Raw genomic sequence first — 23233 nt, forward strand, 5'->3', positions numbered from 1 at the left:
TGGGGACGCCAGAGGCTGGCCGGATGTGCATTCCTCAGACAACTGGAGTTTCGCCTGGGCAAGTCATACAGAAGCAATCCCAGAGACCTAGTTCAATGACTTTCCAATACTACCACATCAAACGTGTCAAGGATACCTACACAGAGCACAAAGAGATATAAACAGACTTTTGGGAAGCAAAATGCTAACTCTCAGGGGTTCTCTTGGTTGAGAAGAGTGAGAGCCAGAGGTTTTAAAAGGAAAAAAAAGGCAAAAGCAAAAACCTACACAAAACAGAAACACAATCAGCCCAGTTATCTGCTGCACTTTCTAAAGCAATCTCTCTGGTCCTTGTTACCCTGAAATACTGAAAGCCATTTTATTTTATTTTTTAAAGATTTTTTTTTTAATTTTTTTTTTCAACGTTTATTTATTTTTGGGACAGAGAGAGACAGAGCATGAACGGGGGAGGGGCAGAGAGAGAGGGAGACACAGAATCGGAAACAGGCTCCAGGCTCTGAGCCATCAGCCCAGAGCCCGACGCGGGGCTCGAACTCACGGACCACGAGATCGTGACCTGGCTGAAGTCGGACGCTTAACCGACTGCGCCACCCAGGTGCCCCTGAAAGCCATTTTAATTACACCCCTGTAGGTGCAAGGCACAACATGTTCTCCAAATGAAAATACTGAGAAATATGTTTGAGGTGTCAGCCCACCTCCTAAGCACTCAAAAAACTGTTTAGAAACAAACAAAAAGGTACCATTACCACCGCCTCAATAAAGACTAAACCAAGCCACATCCCAGAGGAAAGCTAAATGTTGTTTCCTATCAAGTGTCAAGTTTTCCTAAGGATCTTCTAGAAAAAAGTCAGAAAGCCAAGGATGCTCCTAGAAACAAAAGCTACAAAGCAGTTTGATCTACCAGTCCTGAGGTCACCTCAGATAGCAGCCAACTAAGTAGCAAGGAAATGAGTTACAACATTACTAAAACTCATCCTGTAACATACAGCCTTTCTACAACACCTCTGCCACTAGTAACAAGCTCTCTGAACCTCAGTTTCCAGATTTGGAAAATGAGGTTAATTAAAATACCTCTTCATTTCCCTCTAGTGATAAACTTTTACTTCTACAAGGCAAATTTCATGGTTCTCAGGCCTCATATATGTTTTCTTGGCACTAAAACTTTGGTTGAAAAAAAATTGTGTCCTTCCGAAGAGACAGGAGTCTCCTGGATAAGCCACTCGTGGCCATTGATTTCTTGGCAGATCACCACCTCCTATTTCCAAACCTGGCTCTATCTATCCTGAAAAAGCAAGGACTCTTGATGGATCGGAATGTACATGCTTTTTAGCAGAGAAATTTTAATATCATTTCCCCAAACAATGCACTTCAAGGCAATTACAAGGCAATTACAAGGAAAATAAGAGATAATGTTACTTTGTTGTCATCCCTTTTATACAGGTTCTTTTTTTTTTTAAGTTTATTTTTATTTATTTTTTGAGAGAAAGAGAGCACGAGTGGGGGAGGGGCAAAGAGAAAGGGAGAGAGAAGATCCCAAGTAGGCTCCACACTGTCAGCACAGAGCCCCAAGCAGGGCTTGAAATCATGAACTGTGAGATCGTGACCTGAGCGGTATCAAGAGTCAGATGCTTAACCAACTGAGGCCACCCAGGTGTCCCTATACAGGTTCTTGTCAATGAAAATTTGAAGTTTACCAAGTTTGTTTACCTACATTGTTCACTGGAAATCTACTCTACTTCAGCTCATTATGTATGCTAAAAAGACCTCTTCCCATTCTTTCCCCACAACTTCCCTCGCTTATCTTCCTTTAGACCACTCCCCATCAACACTGCTGATCTTTGGGATAGTGCTTCTTCTGGGTTAAACCCACATTGCTCAGTTAAGTATATAAGGTAAATAATAAGATATACTGAACTCCCTGCAAAGAACTTGCCCTCCTTACTCTTGCCAAAGTCTTCCTCAGACTCAACAGAAAGGAGCTTTTTCTGGAATCAGATGTTTACCAATACACTGTCTACAGGGACAAGTGACTGGCTCAGTCAGTAGAGCATGTGACTCCTGACCTCGGGGTTCTAAGTTCGAGCCCCATGTTGGGTGTAGAGATTACTTAAAAATAAAATCTTCAGGGGCGCCTGGGTGGCGCAGTCGGTTAAGCGTCCGACTTCAGCCAGGTCACGATCTCGCGGTCCGTGAGTTCGAGCCCCGCGTCGGGCTCTGGGCTGATGGCTCAGAGCCTGGAGCCTGTTTCCGATTCTGTGTCTCCCTCTCTCTCTGCCCCTCCCCCGTTCATGCTCTGTCTCTCTCTGTCCCAAAAATAAATAAACGTTGAAAAAAAAATTAAAAAAAAAATAAAATCTTCAGGGATGCAGAGTCTGCTTGGGATTCTCTCTCTCTCTGCCCCTGTCCCACTTGCGTGCATGCTCTCTCTCTCTCAAAATAAATAAACTTAAAAATTATCCTAAAAAAAACAAAACCTTTAAAAAGAAATACATATGTCTACAGCCATTACAAACAAACAGACTGGAATTTCACAGGAGAAGAAAGAAAAATGACTGGGAGACAAAGTTTAAAAAAATGGAGGGGTTGAGGAAAAAAAGTTCATTTCAAATAGAAAACTGTAAAAAGAATGATGGAAGCTCACAGGAAGTATGAACAAAACGAATCAACACATACACAGAAACTAAACAATGCTCTCCTTTGATAGGAAAGGGTGGGGGAGTGAAGCGAGATAAGGGAAACTGGCTAGGAAGGGGTTTCCTCTAGGAAATAAATACCATCAACCCAAACACTCTCTCTTTGAGACTGAATGGTGGGCTGGGGTTTGGAACACAGAGAAACAGAGATTCCCTCTACCAGGCTATCAGAAAATAGTATACTTCCTCAAACATACTTTTATCCATGATCAAGAAACACACCCAGTCAACAGAAAGAGAGAAGAAACTAACAACTTTGCTCTTACTTTATGTCAAGCAAGAATATCCTAAAATTCTAGGAAAGAAAATATCCAGATTAAAGGATAAAAATAACCACCTTCTTTCTTTATCCCCAGTTCTGTCTTTGGCCTGGTTTTATCTCTGTTATTCACTTCACAGGCTACAGTTTCCATTATATTATCAAAGAAACACAGACTAATAAAACATGTAATAACTAGTAGCTGGCACCTATTGGGGCAAATATTAATCAGAAGACGTTTGTATCAACCCAGAACCGCACATAGAAACCAACAAAACATACAATTTTGAATCCAAAGCCAACTTATCAGTACATTATTACCAATTAATATCTGATACTAGACACCTAAAAAATCTGTATAATCATACTTGGCCAAGTTTGAGCAGCCATGGCAGAAATAAATGGTTAAACAAAAACAGTGACATTCCGATGTCAGTTTTCTGTCAGAATCTACCCAAGGGTACAAAAGTAAAAAAGAAGTGTCAAAACCCCAATGGAGAAAACAAACAGCAATATCTCTCCCTACTTACAAAATGTCAACCAAAATGGTGAACCTAGTCATATTCTGACTACATGACATTCTGTTCTATCTTTATATTTCCAAATTTCAGTTTCTCACTCCAGTAAAGTGGCTTAAATTGTATTACTATCCACTAGAACAGAAGCACTGAAGGGTAAAGGACCCTTTACCGTACAAATGTTTTACACTGGACACAAAGAACACGGATGGGCACCTGGGTGGCTCAGTCAGTTGAGTGTCCAACTCTTGATTTCGGCTCAAGTCATGATCCCAAGGTCATGAGATTGAGCCTTAGACGGAGAGTGGAGCCAGCTTAAGATGCACTCTCTTTCTCCCTCCTCTCCCCCTCACACGAGCGTGCACACACACTCACTCATTCTCTCTCTAGAGAACAAGACAGAACACAGACAACAACAACAACAACAAAATACTCAACAAAATCCCTACCATTTGGAGTTATCAGATTACAGGCTAATTTACTAGTGGGGCTCTTCTGGGAAGAAGAGAGCCACCAAAATCAAGGATTTATGAGGCTGGCCCTACTATAAAGGTCCCAAGCAAAAATGCTTCAGTCCTGTGTTCTCTGGGGTTTCCTTCAGCAGTTACATGAAGTCAGGAAAGGAGCTATAAAGTTATTTCCAAATCATTTGTGCTCATGATAAAATCACACAGGTGAAGGGCCACAATTTCAGAAATGTTCTTGTCTGAAGCAAAAAGGAACTACAGGTTCATGATCTTCTAATGTTTCAAGTACTTTTTCTTGGGGGAGTCACGCATGATTTTATTACAAAGCTCTTATTTCAGAGAACAGTGTACACCTTAGCATTCTAACTTTACGTTCTAACTCCTTCAAATCAAGTCTCCAAAACAGAAACTCCTTACTCCCTTCATGGTAGTTTAAAAAAGGGATGCAGTGGCTTATTTCAAATCCTTTTTTTTTTTTTTTTTTTTTTTAAGATTTTGTTTGTAAGTAACCTCTATACAACAATGCAGGGCTTGAACTTACAACCCTGAGATCAAGAGTCACATGCTCTACCAACTGAGCCAGCCAGGCGCCCCTGAATTTCAAGCTCTTGATAAACTAGTCAAACTACAGATAGGGAAACAGGCTCTCTGCACACTGGTGTGACAGATGGTCATACTGTCAACAGCACCTCATCAGGGCTAATTTTATTTTTAAGTGGTGCCACTGTCCAAATAATGAGGATGGGGAGAAAGCAAAAGAAGGAATAAATTTCCTTTGCACACTAAACAGCTGAGACTAGAAGACAAAGTGCATCAACTTTTATTAACAAAGTGTAAGAACAAGCACATGATGATGGCTGCTGTAAGCTGATATTCATTTATAATTGCTTCCCCCAAATCTAAACATGGTAATTAATTATTCCAATGGGAAACGATGTCAAACATCACTTAGAGTGTATGGTTTGATCTAACCTCTGTATTTCACATGTCAGCAGAATAAAAGACCAGCTCTGACTTAATGGTGAAATACTCTAGACAGGGAATGACTCTTCCAAATAATCTGTCCTTTTTAATTTGAATTCCAAAAGATTTTGAGCCTCCAAAGGTTATAGGCAGCTTATCTAAGACATCAATCTATCCCTGAATCTTAACGTTCTTAACCTTGAATCTATTTTCAATATTGTCAAAGAGAGTTCCACCAAAACTTAAGTGAGCTCAGCTAAACATCTAAGAACAATAAATTGGTTTTAGAATGGTTACAAAACCCACACACACAATCTCCTACTTGAATTTCTACAAAGCCAGCCTTCCTACCTTTAACAATTTAGGAAATCATAAACCATCACTCATTCTTGTCAATGTCCTAATTCCCCTGGTACCATCCAGACACAGCAACACTCACCCCCAATCACAAATAAAACCCATTAAAAAAAAAAAAAAAAAATCAAAAAAAATTCTAATAGCCTTTTTTTGCATCAGAATCTAATATCCTTCTTCTTCAATCACATCCTTAGAATGAATATTTTACTAAATTAAATTTACTAAGGCCAAACCTAAGTGAAAGTGAAGATACACAAAAAAAGTCAACACTATGGATCTGGACACAAAAATCCCATCAGGTTTTCAGGACTATTTATAAACACTTTTTCTTAATTTCTTAATCCAATTGTTTCAACATTTGTCAAAGAAGCAAAGATGGAAGGTGTGAGAAACAAAAGTAAAAATAAGAATCTGAAGCTATTTTTAGACATTTTTATACTTTGACTTCTCATATGAACATCATGGAGTCAAGGAGCTGTAACGTCCACTGACACCCAGTATTTTATTTTCTGGTGAAAACGCAATAGGACAAAAACATTTACACAATCTGAATTACTAACTGCTAGCTGTAGGATCTGGCAGTAAACATAAAAATATCAAACAATGACATCTGAAAAAGACAGCAGGACTATCCGAAGCAGTAGAGACGGAAGAGGAGGAAGATGATTCCATTAAGTGACAAAAGAAATTTTCCTTTACTCCTAAATCTGCCCACATGGCCAATACTTCCATGGGACAGAGGCTGAATCAAATCCTGGAACATAAATACGTGGTTTTTAAGGATACCCTGGTTCTAATTGAACACCTAACTTCTTATAAGCTTAAGAACTACACACAACCTTCTTTTCTGCATTGGGGGAAAGAGAGAAAAGGTTTAAATTAAGGGACTACTCTAGAAAAACACCTGTTATTTTACCTCATCCTTCGCACTTAGAATGCAACACAAGTTGCTCTGGTCCTCTAATGCTTTTACAGGAAAGGCAAAAAACACCTCTCAAGAAACTAAAAATAGATGTACATAAATAAAACTGCAGCTTATGAAGAAGATACTTGTGACCATGTAGCCAAGCTCATCCCAGCTGGAATATGAAAGCGGGAACCCTCTATTTAGCCAAGTCAAAAGGCAAGGATGCAATCCCAGGCCTAAGGAAATGTCAACCTCTCAAGTGCAGCATCCAATATCTGACAGCTTCTCCTGCCTGTAGAGGCAACAGTAACTGTGGAACACCAGACATTTCTGATGGAAGCTCTAGAACAGTTTCTGACTCAATTTCCACCCACCTCCCCACACTTACACACATTTTCCCTCCTACACACAATCTGCTGCTTTTCTTGTGGGCTCCTCTGCCCTGCCTCAATCTCCAGTAGTTTCTAACTACCCTGGCTCAGTGCTCCAAGTGCCGGTTTCCTGATACAGACTAAGCATTCTTCCAGTGCATTTCCTATTATGCAATATTTCTCCACAGCACGTACAACCACCTCCCAAGCACTCCATCCTTCCCAGGCCTAATTCCCATCACAACCTCTCTCAGCCTCTACTGTGCATCATTCCATCTTCTCCATCTGTTTTCTAGGGTCTTTTAACTCTAATTTTCCGCCTTCCTTCAAAACGCCCTATTCCCTCCCAAAGGTGGGCAGTCTGGAAATGGGAATCCTACAAGGAGGGTGTCTGATATAAATGCATGTGGGTACGAGCGCCTGCGCGTGGGTCGGCACTGGGAAGGGATGACGCACGAGGGGGGAGGCCTCTAAGGAAAAAGGTCTCCAATAACTCCCACCCCCAACAAAACCCACAATTCCCTAATTCCTCAGCAATCCAAAGAAAACGTCACATAACCCTTAAACATGTTTTAACCCCATGGCTTCTCTTCCACATTTTTATCCGATTAACCCCATAGTCAACTTGAATTCCACCTGCCTCTCACACTAAGTAATTCCTCTAAATACAAGGCCTCCGTTTACTTCAGTTTTCTCTACTTCTTTCGGTTTCCCTTCTGTTACCGCCCTACCCCCATTTTCAATCTCCATCCCTTTTCAAGTTCTCAAGTCGGTCTCCTCGAAGACAGCTTGTGTTTTTGAGAGCCTCCCTTTCCTCAATCAAATCCACCCTTTCCTCAGACTCCCCCTGACCGCTCAGAAAACCCTATTTGAAAACCCAACCTCCGTCCTCCTTACCGGCAACTCCGAGGAGGACATTCCCAGTTACAGGTGCCCTCCCAGGTCTCGCTCTCGTTCCCATCGCACAGCCGCCATCAGCCCCCTGCCCACGCCCCGCCCTAATTACCTGAGGACGAGGCGCAGGAAGGGACGCCGGGATCCGCGGATGAAAACCCGACCGACGACGGCCCTGAGGAGGCCGACGCCATCTTGGCAGCCCCCTCCCCCTCAGCGGCCTCGCTCCCTTTCAATCGGGCTCTTCCTCTTCTCCGAGTCGAATTTTCTCCACGTCTCTTCACAGAACCCGCGTTCTGCGGGCCACCTCCCTGCCCCCTCCGGGGCCTCTCTCAGACACGTCAGGCTGGGTCCTGAAACAGCTCAAGGCCGCACCATTTGGCTGGCATAGGGGAAAACCGCCGTCTCGCACCCGCTCCGCAACTTCACCAGTGCTCCGAGGGAGCTACTTTCCCCTTTCACAAAGAAGTAGGCTCCAGCCCGCCGCCAAGACCCCGCGTCCGAACCTAACCACACCTAACGAAATAGGGGGCGTGAAAAGCCCCAGAGGAACAAATGCCCCCGCCCCTCCTCCCCAGCCACAGCCTGTTTATCGCCCAACCTCACTGCTCCACTCGGTGGCCAGGGGAAATCCGGGAACTGCTCATGCGCGTAACCTTTCCAGCGTTCCAGCCCACTCAATTGGGGGCGGGGGGAGAAGAGGGAGGCCCTGAGAGCCAATCGGAAGGCTGGTGTTGGTCACATTACACGGGTTCCTCTTGCCCTAACGAATCCACAGGTCGAAGACAAGCTCTTCCCCGACTGTGAACCAGCGCTACGGTGGCTCTGTGGGTCCAGTTAAATTCGTCTCTGTGAAAGGACCCGGCTGAGTTGCCGGAGCTCGGGATAAGTAAGAGTCTGCCCGGCTGGCCTTCAATTTTAGAGCCCAGGGTTAGAGCTCCCCACCGAGGCGCTGTTGTCAACTCAGCGACGTTAAGCCCTTGAATATCACAAAACATCACATGCGACTATTCTTCCGGCTTTACTGCTTGTTTACTGTTTGGCTTAACATGCGTGCTTGTCTTGCCTTCCTCTGAATGACATTCAAAACAGATCTACACTTTGCTTCAAGCGCAATGCTGGGCACAGTTATGGAATTCAGAAGACCTCTCAGAAAAAGCCACGAAAGGCGACCATATCACAATCTGCGATCCAGGCAAACCCTTGGTTCTGTTAATCAGTGCACCGAACTGCACAGAGAAATTCCCCATTCTAGTCTAGCGTTCGGATTAATAAAGTACCCTGGAGATTGTGAAAACCAGATGGGGAGCTGAAGACTGATCGGACTGTAAGCTGCTGAAAAGCAAAGACTGTTTCACTCTTGTATCTCCAACTCCTCCCATCTTGTGAGCCTGTACATGGTAGCGGCTCAATAATTATTTGTGAAATTAGTAAATGAAGAGAAATTGTGGGGGGGGGGTCTTGGTTTGCAGCCCCCAAGATGGCCTGGTTATCCTCTATCCGGATGTCTTCCGGGTCCTCGAAAGGGAACCTAGGACCATGAAGTCCAGAGACTACCACTGCCTATTTTCCTCTGCCTTCTACCCCTCTCTCAAGATAGAAATAATTGTTTCCCTGCTGCCACTTGCTGGATTATTCATGTTCCATTGGGTATGAAGGTAGACAAACTACATGATTGCGTTGCCATTTCATTCAATAGCAATGGAATTGAACGACACTGAAGTATTTTACAGTTGCCTATACATATACCCCTCCACCCAACTAACAGTACAGGAACTAGACAGGTGGGAGCACACTGTCTAGCACAGGATTTGGCTCATAGGTCAAATAAATATTTATTGAATAAATTATACTTGTTTCCATAAAAGGCATGGAGTTGCTACCATTTCCTGAGTTATTTTAGAAATCAGCTGGTGTAGAACTAAAGCTGTTTCTGATTTAAAAATTGGAAATAGACCAATAAAGCCCTGACTCATACAGGCAGTAGGTCAAATAGAGGGATCTTCTCCCTGGGATTTGATCTATGAATTTGATTTCAGCCCTCCTGAAAAGAAGAAATCCCTGTTTTGTAGCTTCTTATGTTTCTCTTTATGTACCAGAAAATGGCTGCTATTACTCCTACTACATGGTATTATGTCAGTCTGTTTACTTGTTTGTCTTCCTCACAAGACTGAATATGTCAGGGCAAAGATTACATCTTACCCATTTTCATATCTCAAGCATTTTATATCTCAAGCATCTTTGTGCCTGGCACAAAGTAGGTGCATAATACATGTCTCCTGAATATATGAAGGAATGAAAGCAAAATTCAAAAAGTGGGGCCAGGGTGTCTCTCATCTTTTCCCCCTTTACATTATCTCTGCCTCCACTCCCACTCAATCCCTGGGGTGTCCTCTGAGTCACAGAGCCACTCTTCCCCAGTAACATTCCTGGCATAGAAGACCTGGGGTGACGTGGCAGGGTGTGGAGGCAGAGGCAAAACAGGACATGTTGGCTTGGTGCTCCAAGGAAACTGAAAAAGGAGTTCACCAATATATATTTTGGAAAAGTAGCGCAATCTGGTGATTTCAAAATAGGTCCACGTATACAGATTTGACAGAAATAACGTGAGTGTGCACACACATGCATACACACATAGATTTTATCATATCTTAGAATAGTCCCTAAGGTCAGAATGGAGGGGGCTAGGGGCAAGCAAGATCAACGTAGACACAAAATAAGAGGATGAGTACCTTATTCATTCAATTGTCATTCATTAATTCATTCACTGAATTGACATTATTTAGCCCCAACAATGTCCTAGGCACCATGAGAGTTCCTGGTATACCAGGTGAAGATAAAGTCCTCGCCCTCAAAAAGATCACAGACTAATGAGAGAGGCAGCCCCATAAATCATTAGAGTAAAATGTAATAGCTGCCATCATAGAGTATGTACAAGTGCTATGGGTTGACAATCATACTCTCAGAATAAAAGATAGGAAGAGAAGTTGATACAGGGTCTTGACAATACCACAGACTATTTGATATTGGAACTATTCCAGAGAATCAAGGCGGCATGACCTCCGTGTTTATGGAAACTGTGCCAGGAAGAGAGATTGGCGACTGAGAAGACTTTACTGTCTTATAGAACCTATAGAACCAGAATTTGGCCAGGTAGACAAGTAAGGAAAAGAATCCTAAGAAGGAAAAGCAGGCAGGCACGACGAAGAATTGAAAAGTGATACTAGAATAGGACGATGAGGCAGGAGGTGAAGCTGGAAAGGCAGGGAGAGGCCAAACTATGAAGGATCTTGAATGCCATGTTAATAGTAGTTAGCACCTACTAACCATATGTGCTTACTAAATCCTGTGCTAAGCAGTTTACAAGATTAATATCTCTTAATCTTTGCAACAACTTTAAAAGATAAGTATTATTCGTCCCACCTTGTTATTTTCTTAAGTAGGTTCCACGCCCAACGTAGGGCTTGAAGTCATGACCCTGATATCAGGAGTCGCATGCTCTACCCACTGCGCCAGCCGGCGTCCCTAGTTCCAGTTTACAGATGAAAACTGAGATTCAGCAACTTGTCCAAAGTCACACAGCTAAAAGATCTTAAACTCAAACTCAGGTATGGCTGGCTCTAAAGCTATGCTCTTAAACACACTACTATTCTGCCTCAAGGATTTTGGACTTTAACCCGTAGATGATAGGGAGCCATTAAACATCTTCGAGTAGAAGAGTGACAAAGTCTGGGTTTTTAGAAAGGTTCCTACTAGAAGCAGAATGGAAAACGGACTGGAGACTGACCTCTTCTAAGTGAAAATTTGTTGACTCCTAAATTCTGGACTTAGGGTAGTAGGACTCCTGGAGTCACCGAGCCCAATCGTTCCACAGTCCAGGTCCGCGCGTGCTAGAACGGGGAGCTAGGTTGTCTCCGCGTTCCCGGTGGGCGGGGCTGCAGAATGAGGAAGGCGCGGCTGACAGGACTAGGAGCCTCTCGAAGCTCTGCTACTTCTGCCTGTAGACTACTGGCTTCCGCCACCGCCTACCACCCGCAGGTAGTGGTGTCGAGCGCCGAGTTCCGCTACCCGCGCTGGGTGAGGGGCCTCTGATCGCGGCGCAGTCTCGGTAGGCGGTATGAGTTTGGCTGGGGGCCGGGCCCCCCGGAAGACCGCGGGGAACCGGCTTTCTGGCCTCCTGGAGGCAGAGGAGGAAGATGAGTTCTACCAGACGACTTATGGGGGTTTCACAGAGGCAAGAGCTGGGTCCAGGAAGAGGGAGGGGAGGAAGCTAAAGGGAGTCCTGAAGGGAGAAACCTCGGACAAAGAAGGGGGCGGGGAATGGAGTGGAGCCCTGGTAGCTGATACTCGCGACGGGGTGGGAGAGTTGGGGGTGGCGGGGGTTTAAAATGGAGTACTAGAAGGTACAGCCCTAGATGGGGTTGGAGGGGTCGGGGATGGAAGGGTCTCCGGAGGCACCCCAGAGTATGGCAGAAACCGACAGCGTACTTTTCTAGTTGCCTGTTTTCACCACACTCTTGACGTCTAACGTAACGCGAGCTTCTCGCAGCCACGCAGTATATAGTCGTGGGCCCACGGTATGGTTCTTCACCAGAGATATAGAAAGGAATCTCTTTTCAAAAAAGAAAAAATAGAGGAGCTTAGCCTATGCTTTTTCCAGCTTTCAAGTCTCAATGTAAGTGTTTCCTTCGATAACCCTTCTTTGCTATAAAAAGTGTCCCATTTATTTCCTTCATAGTATACATTTCAAATTGTAATTAGATTTGGTTTGCCTACTTGTTTATACTTTCCTATTAGGTTGTAAACTCTGTAAGGTTAGAGATGGTCTGTTTTGTTCAACAGAATAAGTCTAGTGCCTGGGCTAGGGTCTGGATTGGATTGGCACTTGTATTGATTGAATCTGTCCATTCTTAAAATAGCCGTTGAGAAGCTAGGGCAAACCACTACTGTGGCAGGTTATAGGGAAGCAGAGAGTATTAAGAACACTTTTTCTTACCTATACCAGACCCCAATGGGGGAACCAGCTGAATTAACAGTTGAAATACTGTGTGATAAGGAGTAAAATAAGTGGTAAGGATAGGGTGCTGTGGTAACATGTGGGAGCCAGAGTCATTGGTGGGGATGGGCATCCTGGGGGACACGATGTTTAAACTTAGGATAGTATGAAAAGTAAGCTGTGGCTGTATGTACAGCAGTAGGGCTGAGAGCAGGGTAAGGAGAAAGGTTTAGCCCACTGAGGGGGTGGAGCAGATGTGTAAAGGTACTGAGTCTGGGTCTGGAGCCTGCATGTCTACTCTCATTCTCCAGACCTTGAAAGAGAATAAAGATTGGTAAGGCTGGAGAGAGTAGGCGTGGGCCAGATCATGTTGGGCCTTGTGAACCATGTTAAGGAGTTTGCTCTTCATCCAGAGGACTGAGAAGATTCATCAAAGTACATGATCAAATCTGTACTTTATATAGTTTTTAATGTTTATTTATTTTAGAGAGAGAGTGCGAGCAGGGAAGGGGCAGAAAGACAGGGAGACACAGAATATTTTTAAATTTTTTTAATGTTTATTTATTTTTGAGAGAGAGAAAGAGTGTGAGCAGGAGAGGGGCTGAGAGAGAGGTGGACACAGAATCCAAAGCAGGCTCCAGGCTCTGACCTATCAGCACAGCCCAATGCAGGCCTTGAACCCACAAACCACAAGATCATGACCTGCGTGGGAGTTGGTTGCTTAACTGACTGAGCCACCCAGGCGCCCCCAAATTTGTACTCTAGAAACCTCACTCTAATGAAGAGAATGAAGGAGGCAGTGGGAGTAGAGAAACATGGGCAATAGGTTTCAAGACACATTAAGGAAATTGAATCCACAGGACTTGATGACTGATTGGGAGTCATTACTTACACAGCTATAGTTTAAAATAGAATGTTCTCTTCCCTCCCCCAAAGGCCATTTTCCTATTCCTGTCATTTTACGAGTCGTTATTTAATATGTACCCTTCATGCTTCCAAAAAGGATTAAAGGAGGCTTACCATATAAACAAAAAGTAGGAACAGTAAAAATAGAGACAGATCAGAAGTAATTGTACCAGGAGCCTCTGCTAAAATGGTAATAGCAATTGATACTAAATTTAGCTGTGAGCGTCCTGGCAGCCAAACCCTGAATTTCTTTTTTCAGTAAGAAAGAAGCATATACATTCTTTAAAAGAGAAAAACTTATTCAACGCTAAATTTTAGGAATTTAATCCTTATATAAGATGTATAAACTAACAGGGTTTCAGCAGATGATGTAGAAATATCCTCTTATCTAGTCATATCTATTAATGACCCTCAATAAGGGCCAAAGGAATGGTAGTAAATCCCTAACTTAATGAAAGCGTTTTGATTGGACACTAAGCTAATGTGTAGTTGAACTACTATTCTCTGGTGAGATGACTTAATACCAGGTTAGAGCTGAGGGGATTAATGTGTTCCCAGGCTGTCTTTCACAAACATCACTTGGGAGGAAATGATGGTCATCAGTGCAAGATTGAACTCTGGCTAGCTTGGAGTGTCAACTGTCTGTACTATTTGCTTGCTTTGGCAGCATATGTACCAAGATTAGCCTGTTGGTCTACATCATTGATTGAAGAGAGAGCCACATGTTTGAGATGCCACCCCGCCCAGTTGACTCCCCTGCCCCCAAGTGTATTTTTCCCTTTACTTTTTAATGGGGCTGCCGTTCTAGACTTAACCTTCACTCTCTCAATTTCAATTCTAGGCCCCATGTTCTCTACTCCACTCAGCTAACCACCTCCAGAACTTTCTGAAACACTCCTTGTATACAGTCTTCCTATCTCCCCAAGTCTTCATTGGCTCCCCATTACTAGTACTTGTACCCAATTATTTTTCTGTTCCAACACACCTGAGGAATGAGACCTATTTCTCAGTAACTTTAGTTTACCTGAACAATGATTATCAGTACTGGAACAAGCGAGGAGAGGGAGAGGATTGAGAATCCTTGGCCTGCAAATTAAACTCATGAGTTTATTAGCCTGATAATGTAAGTCTCTCTGTAGACTGAATGCAACCTTTTCAAGTCTTAGAGCCTTATAGGGCAGTCAGGAAATGTTGGAAGAAGGCTGTGCTGGAGTCAAAGGCAGCCAGCTAGGAAGATTTCTTGCCCAAGAAAAACTTTCTGCTTTACTTAGGTCTAAATCTTTATTCTATAAATAGGCTATGCACATTCCTGTTTCTGCATCTTTGTTCTTGCTGTTCCATCTACCCATGTTACCTCTGCCCTCTTGGCTGTCTAAACACTACCCACGTTTTATTTTATCTTATTTTATTTTATTTTACTTTATTTTATTATTTAAAAAAAATTTTTTTTAATGTTTATTTATTTTTGAGACAGAGAGAGACAGAAAATGAACAGGGGAGGGTCAGAGAAAGAGGGAGACACAGAATCTGAAGCAGACTCCAGGCTCTGAGCTGTCAGCCCAGAGCCCGACGCGGGGCTCGAACCCACAGACCGTGAGATCATGACCTGAGCCAAAGTTGGAGGCTCAACCAACTGAGCCACCCAGGCGTCCCTATTTTATTTTGTAAGTTTATTTATTTTGAGAAAGAGAGTGCACATGGGAGAGGGGCAGAGAGAGAAAGAGAATCCCAAGCAGGCTCTGCGCTGTCAGCGTGGAGCCCAAAGCAGGACTCAATCTTACAAACTGTGAGATCATGACCCGAGCTGAAATCAGGAGTCAGACGCTTAACTGACGGAGCCACCAAGGCGCCCTAAAACACTACCAGTATCTTAAACCATGGCTCAAGTTCTCTTTGTTCTTTTTTTTTTTTTTTTCAACGTTTATTTATTTTCGGGACAGAGAGAGACAGAGCATGAACGGGGGAGGGGCAGAGAGAGAGGGAGACACAGAATCGGAAACAGGCTCCAGGCTCTGAGCCATCAGCCCAGAGCCCGACACGGGGCTTGAACTCACGGACCGTGAGATCGTGACCTGGCTGAAGTCGGACGCTTAACCGACTGCGCCACCCAGGCGCCCCTCTCTTTGTTCTTTAGAGTCTCAGCAAACTGTGACGTGATGACCAAATCTGGCCCGCTACCTGTTCTGTTTTAGCCCTTCACAGAAAAAGTTTGCCAACCCCTGCTCTAAAGGAATAAAGTCTAAAGTTTAGACCCTCCCAGACGACCAATCTATAGCAAGTGTGCCTTCCTTTGAGCTCCTGTAACACTTTAGTACCATTTGATACCTTATATGTTGTCTTGTATTTAAACTTCCTTTTATAATGATATCCTGTCCTCTGCCTGACTGTGAGACCCCTGAAGGTAAAGACCAAACCAAATCCTTTCTGTATCCCAGCACTTAACACTGTGTGCTACGGGTAAAGGGCAGTTAATGACTGCCGAAAGAGGTGGTGCTGGAGCCAGAGGCCATTACCTAGAAGGGCTTCTTGCCCGAGGAAATTGAAGAGCTGAGTTGGGAAGGAGAGTGGGGCAGCTCTTACCAAGAAAGCAAAGAGATTCTGTACCTGGAGGGGCACTGATGACTCCAGTGACAGTGAGAACCTTCTCTCCTTATATCCTCAGGAATCTGGAGATGATGAATATCAAGGGGACCAGTCAGACACAGAGGATGAAGTGGACTCTGACTTTGACATTGATGAAGGGGATGAACCATCCAGTGATGGAGAAGCAGAAGAGCCTAGAAGGAAGCGCCGAGTAGTCACCAAAGCATATAAGGTGCAGGGGTATCCTGGTTTTCTTGGACTCCTGTAATTTCCCATAATTTCTCTTCTGCCCTTCATAAGGTCACAGGACTCCCCATGCTAGTCCTATTTCCCACAGGACTAGTTTTCTCTTAAAATCCTCATCTTTCTCCGTATTACTTCTGTTCCATGGTATCTGATTCCAATCTGTTCCCAGGAGCCTCTCAAGAGCTTGAGGCCTCGAAAGGTCAGCACTCCAGCTGGTAGCTCTCAGAAGGCCCGAGAAGAGAAAGCTCTGCTGCCATTAGAACTACAGGATGATGGCTCTGACAGTGAGTGTGGAGATGTTTGGGTCAATTGGGTCAATCGGAACATAACGAAAAAGTATTGCATTCATGGCAAGTTAACTGAAGTTGACAACTGTACTATGGTTACATAAGGGAAGCCCTTATTCTTAGGAAATATACAGTGAAGTATTTAGGGTCGAGAACTAAGATGTGTGCAACTTGATCATTCAGGAAAACGCACGTGATGCAAATGGGGCAAAAGGTTAACAGGAAGTGATCTGGGTAAAGGACACATAGGTACTTTCTGTGGACTCTTCTTACAACCTTTTTGTAAGTTTGAAATGATTTCCAAATAAGAAGTTTTAAAATTAAAAATAAAGGAGGTGGACATGAATTCAAAGATTTCTTCCTCTCTGACTTCTTCCCCAGGTCGGAAGTCCATGCGTCAGTCTACAGCTGAGCATACAAGACAGACATTTCTTCGGGTACAGGAGAGGCAGGGACAGTCACGGCGGCGAAAGGGGCCCCATTGTGAGCGGCCGCTGACCCAGGAGGAGCTGCTAAGAGAGGCCAAGATCACAGAGGAGCTCAACTTACGTTCACTAGGTCAGTCTGGTTTTGAGACTAGTGGGCAGAGGGAGGGGGAACCTTAGAAAAACGGAGACTGAAGGGCCTGAAGAGCTAGGGAGTTGAAGATCCAGAAGAAGGGAATCAGAGGAAGGAAATGGGGAGAGTGAGGGATTAGGAGCAAGGAGTGAGGCAGTTAGCTGGGCTCTAAAGAACAAGTTATATTGAAGAAAAAGTGTGTTTGTATAAAATAAGAATCGAATAGAACTGAGTTCAAATCCTAGTTCTGCCATTCAGTTGCTGTAAGACTGCTGACAGATTGCTTAACCTACTTGCATCTTGCTGTCCTGGTTCACAAGGTGGGGTGATAATGCCTCCTTTAATGATAATCATGAAAATTAGAAATTCGCCAGAATTAGTCCATGAGATGAGCTAAAGTAAAAATTCTTTAAAATCCCTTCAGTTTATGTGCCGAGTACACTGTCACGTAAAGTAATATATTGTACAAAACATATATTTCTTTATAGGGCATTGAGAGTTGCAAATCATGAGAGGTACACGAGGGAATGGCAGGTTATACGCCTCCTGTCACATGCTCGATCTGGGGCATACTTCCATTGAGTGAAATAACACATACAATCACCTATAGTATGTGCTTTGTTCTCTCTGTCTTTCTCCCCCAACCCCCATCAAATCTTTCTCTCTCTGAATCTTTTATTTTTGGTCAAACACATATGGTTAAACATGGATAGCCCAAATGTGGAGTTGAGTATTGTTTACGCAGAATATCTGGGACCCATCCCATTCTACTTATATATTTCTCAAATGTAGATAACTCCAAAAGAACACAATGATTGAGAAAAGATTTACTTCAGTTCCAACATCTTCAGGGTGTGTTTTCCTGTTTTGTTATAGTGACTTTAACATTGAATATTTAATCTTTGATGGTAATTCAGTACTTTCAAACAGTAGCTATCCCTCAAAACAGAAATGACTGAGAACCATCACAAACAGTGAGGTGACCTTGATGTCACTGTAATTACAGTCCTCATCCTTTGACCACATTGGTTGGTTTGGGCTACTGTAAGGAGGGTAACACCGGACTTCTTGTACCAGTAGCTGACATCGGAGACCCTGCAGAAGCAGGTTCTGCAGGGGGGACAAGAAGTTCATTTTTGAACATGTTGAATTCGAGGAGTTTTTGAGTGGTCCATGCAGTGCTGAGAGTTCAGTGTACACGTCTGGGCTTGGACAAGAGATCTAGGCTGGAAACAGAAATTTGGAAGTCTGTAGAGTATGGATAGCGTTGATGAGATTGGAGTGGGTCAGATCACCCAGGGAGAAAGCATGGGGAAGAGAAGATAGAGGCCGAAGAGAACCCTGCAGATGTACAAGAGGAGCTTAGCAGTGGCCAGGATTTGGAGAACTTCAGGAGAATTTATCTTAAGAATGCCAAGGAGGGGCACTTGGGTGGTCAGTCAGTTAATGTCTGCCTCTTGGTTTCGGCTCGTGTCATGATCTCACAGTTCATGGGTTTGAGCCCCACACTGTCAGCGCAGAGCCTGCTTGGGATTCTTTCCTTCGCTCTCTCTCTGCCCTTCCCTCCCCCACAAATAAATAAATATTAAAAAAAGAAAAAGAACACCAAGGAAAGAAAATGTTTGAGAGAGAGTCTCTGCTGAATGCTGCAGAAATGCTACTCAAGAGGAGAACTGTGAAGTGTCCATTTGTTTTGATGACAAGGAGGTCAGATGAACTTAGGGAACACTTTTTGGAGACTACACCATTTTGAAGCCGACTGGGGAGCCACACTTATAAAGCTTGGCTGTAAAGGGTGGTTTAAGGAGTAAAACCTATAGGATCTGGGGTCAATGTACAGTTTTCCTTATTTGTTTTATCTAAGATTAGAGGAACTCTTGTCTTTGGTGAGAAGCAACTGAAAGTTTAATGACAGAGAAGAAAGAAAGGATAGTTAATAGGGTGGGTTTTTGGAGAAGTGAGATGTGGGGGGGAGTGGGGTAGCTAGAGTACAGGTGGAAGAATTGGCCTAAATTATGGAGGAGGAAGGAAGGATGGCTTGTAGTTGGAGGTTTATAAACCCATAGCAGGACATTGGAGTGGTTCTCATCTGATGTCTTTTAGGCACTATCACCTGTCAGGTGTTGGGCATAGAGTTGGAAGCTTGAGGATAGTGAAATGTGCTTGAAGTAGTTCAGGGGCGCCTGGGTGGCTCAGTCAGTTGAGCGTCTGATTCTTGATTTAAGCGCAGATCATGATCCCAGGGTTGTGAGATCGTGCCCCGTGTCAAGCTCTGTGCTGAGCATGGAACCTGCTTAAATTCTCTCTCTCCCTCACCTCTTCTCCACTGCACGCACATCTTCTCTCTCCCTAAAAAAAAAGTAATAAGAAGAAGAAAGAAAAGAAATAGTTGAGATAGAATTATCTGCTGGCATTGGGGGAGTCTGTTGAATTTGGGGAACATGCATTCATGGTGGTTCCAGTCTAGCCTGTTGTGTAGTATTTTTCCAGGAGCACTCAGCAATCCAGGTCTGGACCAGGGAGTGTAGATTGATGAGAGTGACTGAAATGATAGGTTGAGGAACCTAACCTTGATTTAAAAAGGAAACTGGAAGAAAAAAAAGAACAGTGAAGACTGGAGAGGGCTGCCAGATAGAATGAGGAGAGATCCATGTATGGGAGGCATCAAAGGACAGAGGATATCTAGAATTGTGGAGCAAAACAACCAAAGCATAGGATGTTGCGGCCAGAGCCTGGGATGTGTGATTCTTAGTATTTAAGAGTTGGGGCAGTTCCCGGCTGTAGCCATAGTGGAATGGAGCAACAAATGTGTCACGGACAAGAAGATGAGATCCGTAAACTGTGGGGATGGGATGTTGAAGGGGCTACCCATGTGCATGCACTTTGAGGTCACCAGGGTGATGAAGGATGATAGGAGTTGAGTGGAGAGGAACAGTGGAAGGCATTGCTAAAGTCTTCAGAGAGTAAGGGAGTGAGCATGACAGGAAAGAAACATGATCTAGCCTGGTGGCATCAGTCTCCAGAGAGAAGTGGGTTTGCGCGTGGGGAGAAAAGCGGTGGTCTAAAGTTGCAGTGTGGGCTCAACAGGACCCAGGCACACCCTGCATGGGAGGTGGCAGGACGAGAGACCTCCACCAGAGGGCTGCAGGGAGAGCAGTGGCCTTGGGATGACAGGCTTCCAGGAAGACAAGTTGTGGAAGGAATTCACAGTGAGAAACTTGAGGACATAGATGAGTTGGCTGGTTATAGAGCAGGAGTTCCAGAAGGTACAGGGAAGTGTTTGAAAGGGGAAGTGTTGGAAGGTTGGCAGAAGGGAAAGAAAGCAACATTACCAACCAGAATTCCAAGTACAAGAGAGGCTAAATCATTGGTGGGGTTTCCAGAGCACACTTTTCTGGTCAGACTTTATCTAGAAGATTGGATGCGCACTTAAACAGAAATTTGGAGTTCATTCAGAGGAAAGGGATCGGGAATATTTTGACCTACTGAACATTAACAAATACTTGCTGAGTGCCTGTAATGGGTGGCACACCGCGTGGCCCTGATAATATGTAGGTAACATGAGTCACAGTCACTGACCTTCAGGAGGAGACCTGTGTACCAGTGATGAACTACCATAGAGCAGTGTCACTGTCCAGACGGGACTGTGGCGAATAAGAGGAGCGCTCAGAAGAAGGATTGGTTCTTCTGCCCAGCTCATTGTTGCCATGTGACAACGCAGATGCCAGGTTGCCCGATTTCCTTGTTAATTTTTTTTTATGTTTATTTTTGAGAGAGAGAGACAGAATGTGAGCGGGGGAGGGGCAGAGAGAGGGAGACACAGAATCTGAACAGGCTCCAGGCTCTAAGCTATCAGCTCAAAGCCCGATGCAGGGCTCGAACTCACAAACCGTGAGATCGTGACCTGAGCTGAAGTTGGACGCTTAACCTACTAAGCCACCCAGGCGCCCCTCCTTGTTATTTTTTTAAGAAGGATCAGAGGGGCACCTGGGCCGCTCAATCGGTTGATTGTCCGACTCTTGATTTCAGCTCAGGTCATGATCCCAGGGTTGTGGATCAAGCCGTGTGTCTGGCTCTGTGCTGAGCATGGAGCCTGCTTAAGATTCTCTCCCCTTCCCTCTGCCCTTTCTCCCCGTTTGCACATGTGCTTACTCTCTCAAAAAAAAAAAAAAAAAAAAAAGGACCAGAAATCTCTGTATTTAAATGTAATTTCCTCATTTTCAAATATCAGTAACTATTTCAAATTTTCTTTAAAATACAATACAGATCAAACAGAACACTTAGAGGAGCTGCCAGCATCCGGCCTCTGCCATAGACTGTGAAAAGGACAGTAATGGAAGTGTCCTAGGCACAGGGGCTAGCAAAAAGAGAGTGTGTCTCCAAACCATGTTTTATGAGAAATGGTTCAAGGAATGGGTGTTGTGATCGGCCTGGAGGGAGAGACCTGGATACTAATTTCAACTATGTAAAGGACTGTCATGGGGAAGACAGGTTGGACCTGTGTCCTTTACAGCTTGAAAAGGTGAAACAGTGTCATCAGGCAACATATTTCAGCTGGAAATAGGAGAGAACTCTGTAATGACCAGAGATGCCTGAAGACGCAGCGCGCTGCCGTGGCTGGGAGTGAGCGGACAGGGCAGCTTGGGCAAACAGGCTCCTCATCCAAGGGTTCCTTCCAGCTCCAGAGTCCTGCTGTCTGAGTGCGTGAGGAGCTGAGTGGACGGGAGAGGTGGGCGGAGAGGATGTTGGGGGTTGGGGGGTGGTCAAGCAAAGAATGTCAGAACTAGGAGGTGCTAGGGGGGCCTCAGAGGATTGGTGTGAGTGGCTTGGGCAGGCAGGGACCAGACAGGACAGACACGAGTGTGGGCATGGGGGAACTCACCGCCCCCTCATTCCTCCCTTTGACCCTGAAGAGACCTATGAGCGGCTTGAGGCTGACAAAAAGAAGCAGGTGCACAAGAAGCGGAAGTGCCCTGGGCCCATAATCACCTATCATTCAGTGACGGTGCCGCTCGTTGGGGAGCCAGGCCCTAAAGAAGAGAATGTGGATGTGGAAGGGTGAGTGCGTCACAGGGGAGAAGGGAAGAGAGCCTTCTCCCTGCCATCCTCAGTTCTCACACAGCTCTCCAACACACAGATGTCCTTCAGGGTCCTCTTCCCTCAGCTGTGTTTCTTTCTGTTTTTAGTCTCTCTCCCCTCTCTCAGCAGTTTTCCCACCCAGCACAGCTTGCTTCTCCCCATCTGTCACTTAATAGATTCTCTCCGATTGTTGCCGTCATTCTGCCTCCTTCCTCTCTTTCCTCACCTGTCTTATCTCTTTGTCTGTTGTTTTCTGTCCTCAGACTTTTTGTGTTTCTCTGTCTCTCCCCTCAGACTGGATCCTGCTCCCACAGCTTCTGCACTGACTCCCCGTGCCGGCACTGGACCCATCGTCCCTCCTGCTCGCTGCTCCCGTACCTTCATCACTTTCAGTGATGATGCGACGTTCGAGGAATGGTTTCCCCAAGGGCGGCCCCCAAAGGTCCCTGTTCGGGAGGTCTGCCCTGTGACCCATCGCCCAGCTCTGTACCGGGACCCTGTCACAGACATCCCCTACGCCACTGCTCGAGCCTTCAAGATCATCCGTGAGGCCTATAAGAAGTACATCACTGCCCATGGACTGCCGCCCACGGCCTCAGCACTGGGCCCTGGCCCGCCACCTCCCGAGCCCCTCCCTGGCTCTGGGCCTCGAGCCTTGCGCCAGAAAATTGTCATCAAATAAGGAGAGGAGTAGTCCTTAGAAACCTCTTTCCTGCCCTGACTTGGGGCTCTTAATGTTCCCCCTCCTCTCCCTGCTTCTCCTCTTGGTCATCTCTGACCTTTGCCTGGCCCTTTTCCATCTTTCTTTCCCCCCAGTTCCTATCGGTTTTATTTGTGTTTTTTAATCTAATAAAAGAGAAAGATCCCCTTTGTCTGGTGTCTCATTGAGTTGGGAGCAAGAAGTCTTTGTGAATGTCTGAGTATATATGGGTCTTTATTTTGTTTAATAGCATTTATTATGAGCTGCTCTTTTTAAATTGTAAGTATTCACTCCTCCAGCTGGATTATAAACACCTTTAAATTAGACCTCCAAACAAAATTCCTGTACTCCCCTTTATATCACCTTATATTCACTGCTTTGAATATAGCAAGACACCAAATAAGTAGGAAGACATGATTCCCCTAGTTTCTAGGACTGGCTTACATGCA

The 23233-nt window shown here is 44.7% G+C and overlaps 2 protein-coding genes across 12 annotated transcripts in view; one reads left to right on the forward strand and one right to left on the reverse strand.

The window, feature by feature from the left end:
* Positions 1 to 11345, reverse strand: part of PIP5K1A (phosphatidylinositol-4-phosphate 5-kinase type 1 alpha) — a 39782-nt gene extending 28437 nt beyond the window's left edge. For 2 of the 9 annotated variants that reach the window (XR_005786411.1, XM_040461229.1), the window contains exon 1: positions 7542 to 8069. Coding sequence is in view for 5 of the 9 variants with exons in the window: in XM_040461229.1 (XP_040317163.1) it covers positions 7542 to 7623 (82 nt within the window). In the remaining 4 variants the exon portion in view is untranslated. Of the gene's footprint in view, positions 1 to 7541; positions 8071 to 11216 lie in introns of those variants that run through there. The other 7 variants (XR_005786412.1, XM_040461234.1, XM_040461232.1 and 4 more) reach the window with 5 other exon arrangements.
* A 118-nt stretch (positions 11346 to 11463) lies between these two features.
* Positions 11464 to 22954, forward strand: VPS72 (vacuolar protein sorting 72 homolog). Of its 3 annotated transcripts, none has more exons than XM_040461237.1 (6): positions 11465 to 11663; positions 15994 to 16146; positions 16330 to 16444; positions 16829 to 17005; positions 21919 to 22063; positions 22379 to 22954. In XM_040461237.1, exons 1-6 carry the CDS (start codon positions 11547 to 11549, stop codon positions 22764 to 22766), a joined length of 1095 nt encoding a protein of 364 aa, XP_040317171.1. In that variant the 5' UTR covers positions 11465 to 11546; the 3' UTR covers positions 22767 to 22954. The 3 variants fall into 3 exon arrangements, with proteins under 3 accessions (XP_040317173.1, XP_040317171.1, XP_040317172.1); XM_040461238.1 differs by lacking the exon at positions 11465 to 11663 and adding an exon at positions 11980 to 12104; XM_040461239.1 differs by lacking the exon at positions 21919 to 22063 and having other exon boundaries at positions 11464 to 11663; positions 22379 to 22529.
* The last annotated feature ends 279 nt before the right edge of the window (positions 22955 to 23233 follow it).

Source organism: Herpailurus yagouaroundi, unplaced genomic scaffold, assembly GCF_014898765.1.
Source record: "Herpailurus yagouaroundi ecotype Mexico unplaced genomic scaffold, PumYag 254, whole genome shotgun sequence".
Lineage (NCBI taxonomy): Eukaryota > Metazoa > Chordata > Mammalia > Carnivora > Felidae > Herpailurus > Herpailurus yagouaroundi.

What these genes read in the sequence shown, in the direction of transcription:
- VPS72 (XM_040461237.1), top strand. Translation starts at nt 11,547, where the DNA reads ATGAGTTTGGCTGGGGGCCGGGCCCCCCGGAAGACCGCGGGGAACCGG. An exon ending in CTTATGGGGGTTTCACAGAG is followed by an intron (nt 11,664 to 15,993) that starts GCAAGAGCTGGG and finishes TTATATCCTCAG; the next exon opens with GAATCTGGAGATGATGAATA. An exon ending in GAGAATGTGGATGTGGAAGG is followed by an intron (nt 22,064 to 22,378) that starts GTGAGTGCGTCA and finishes CTCTCCCCTCAG; the next exon opens with ACTGGATCCTGCTCCCACAG.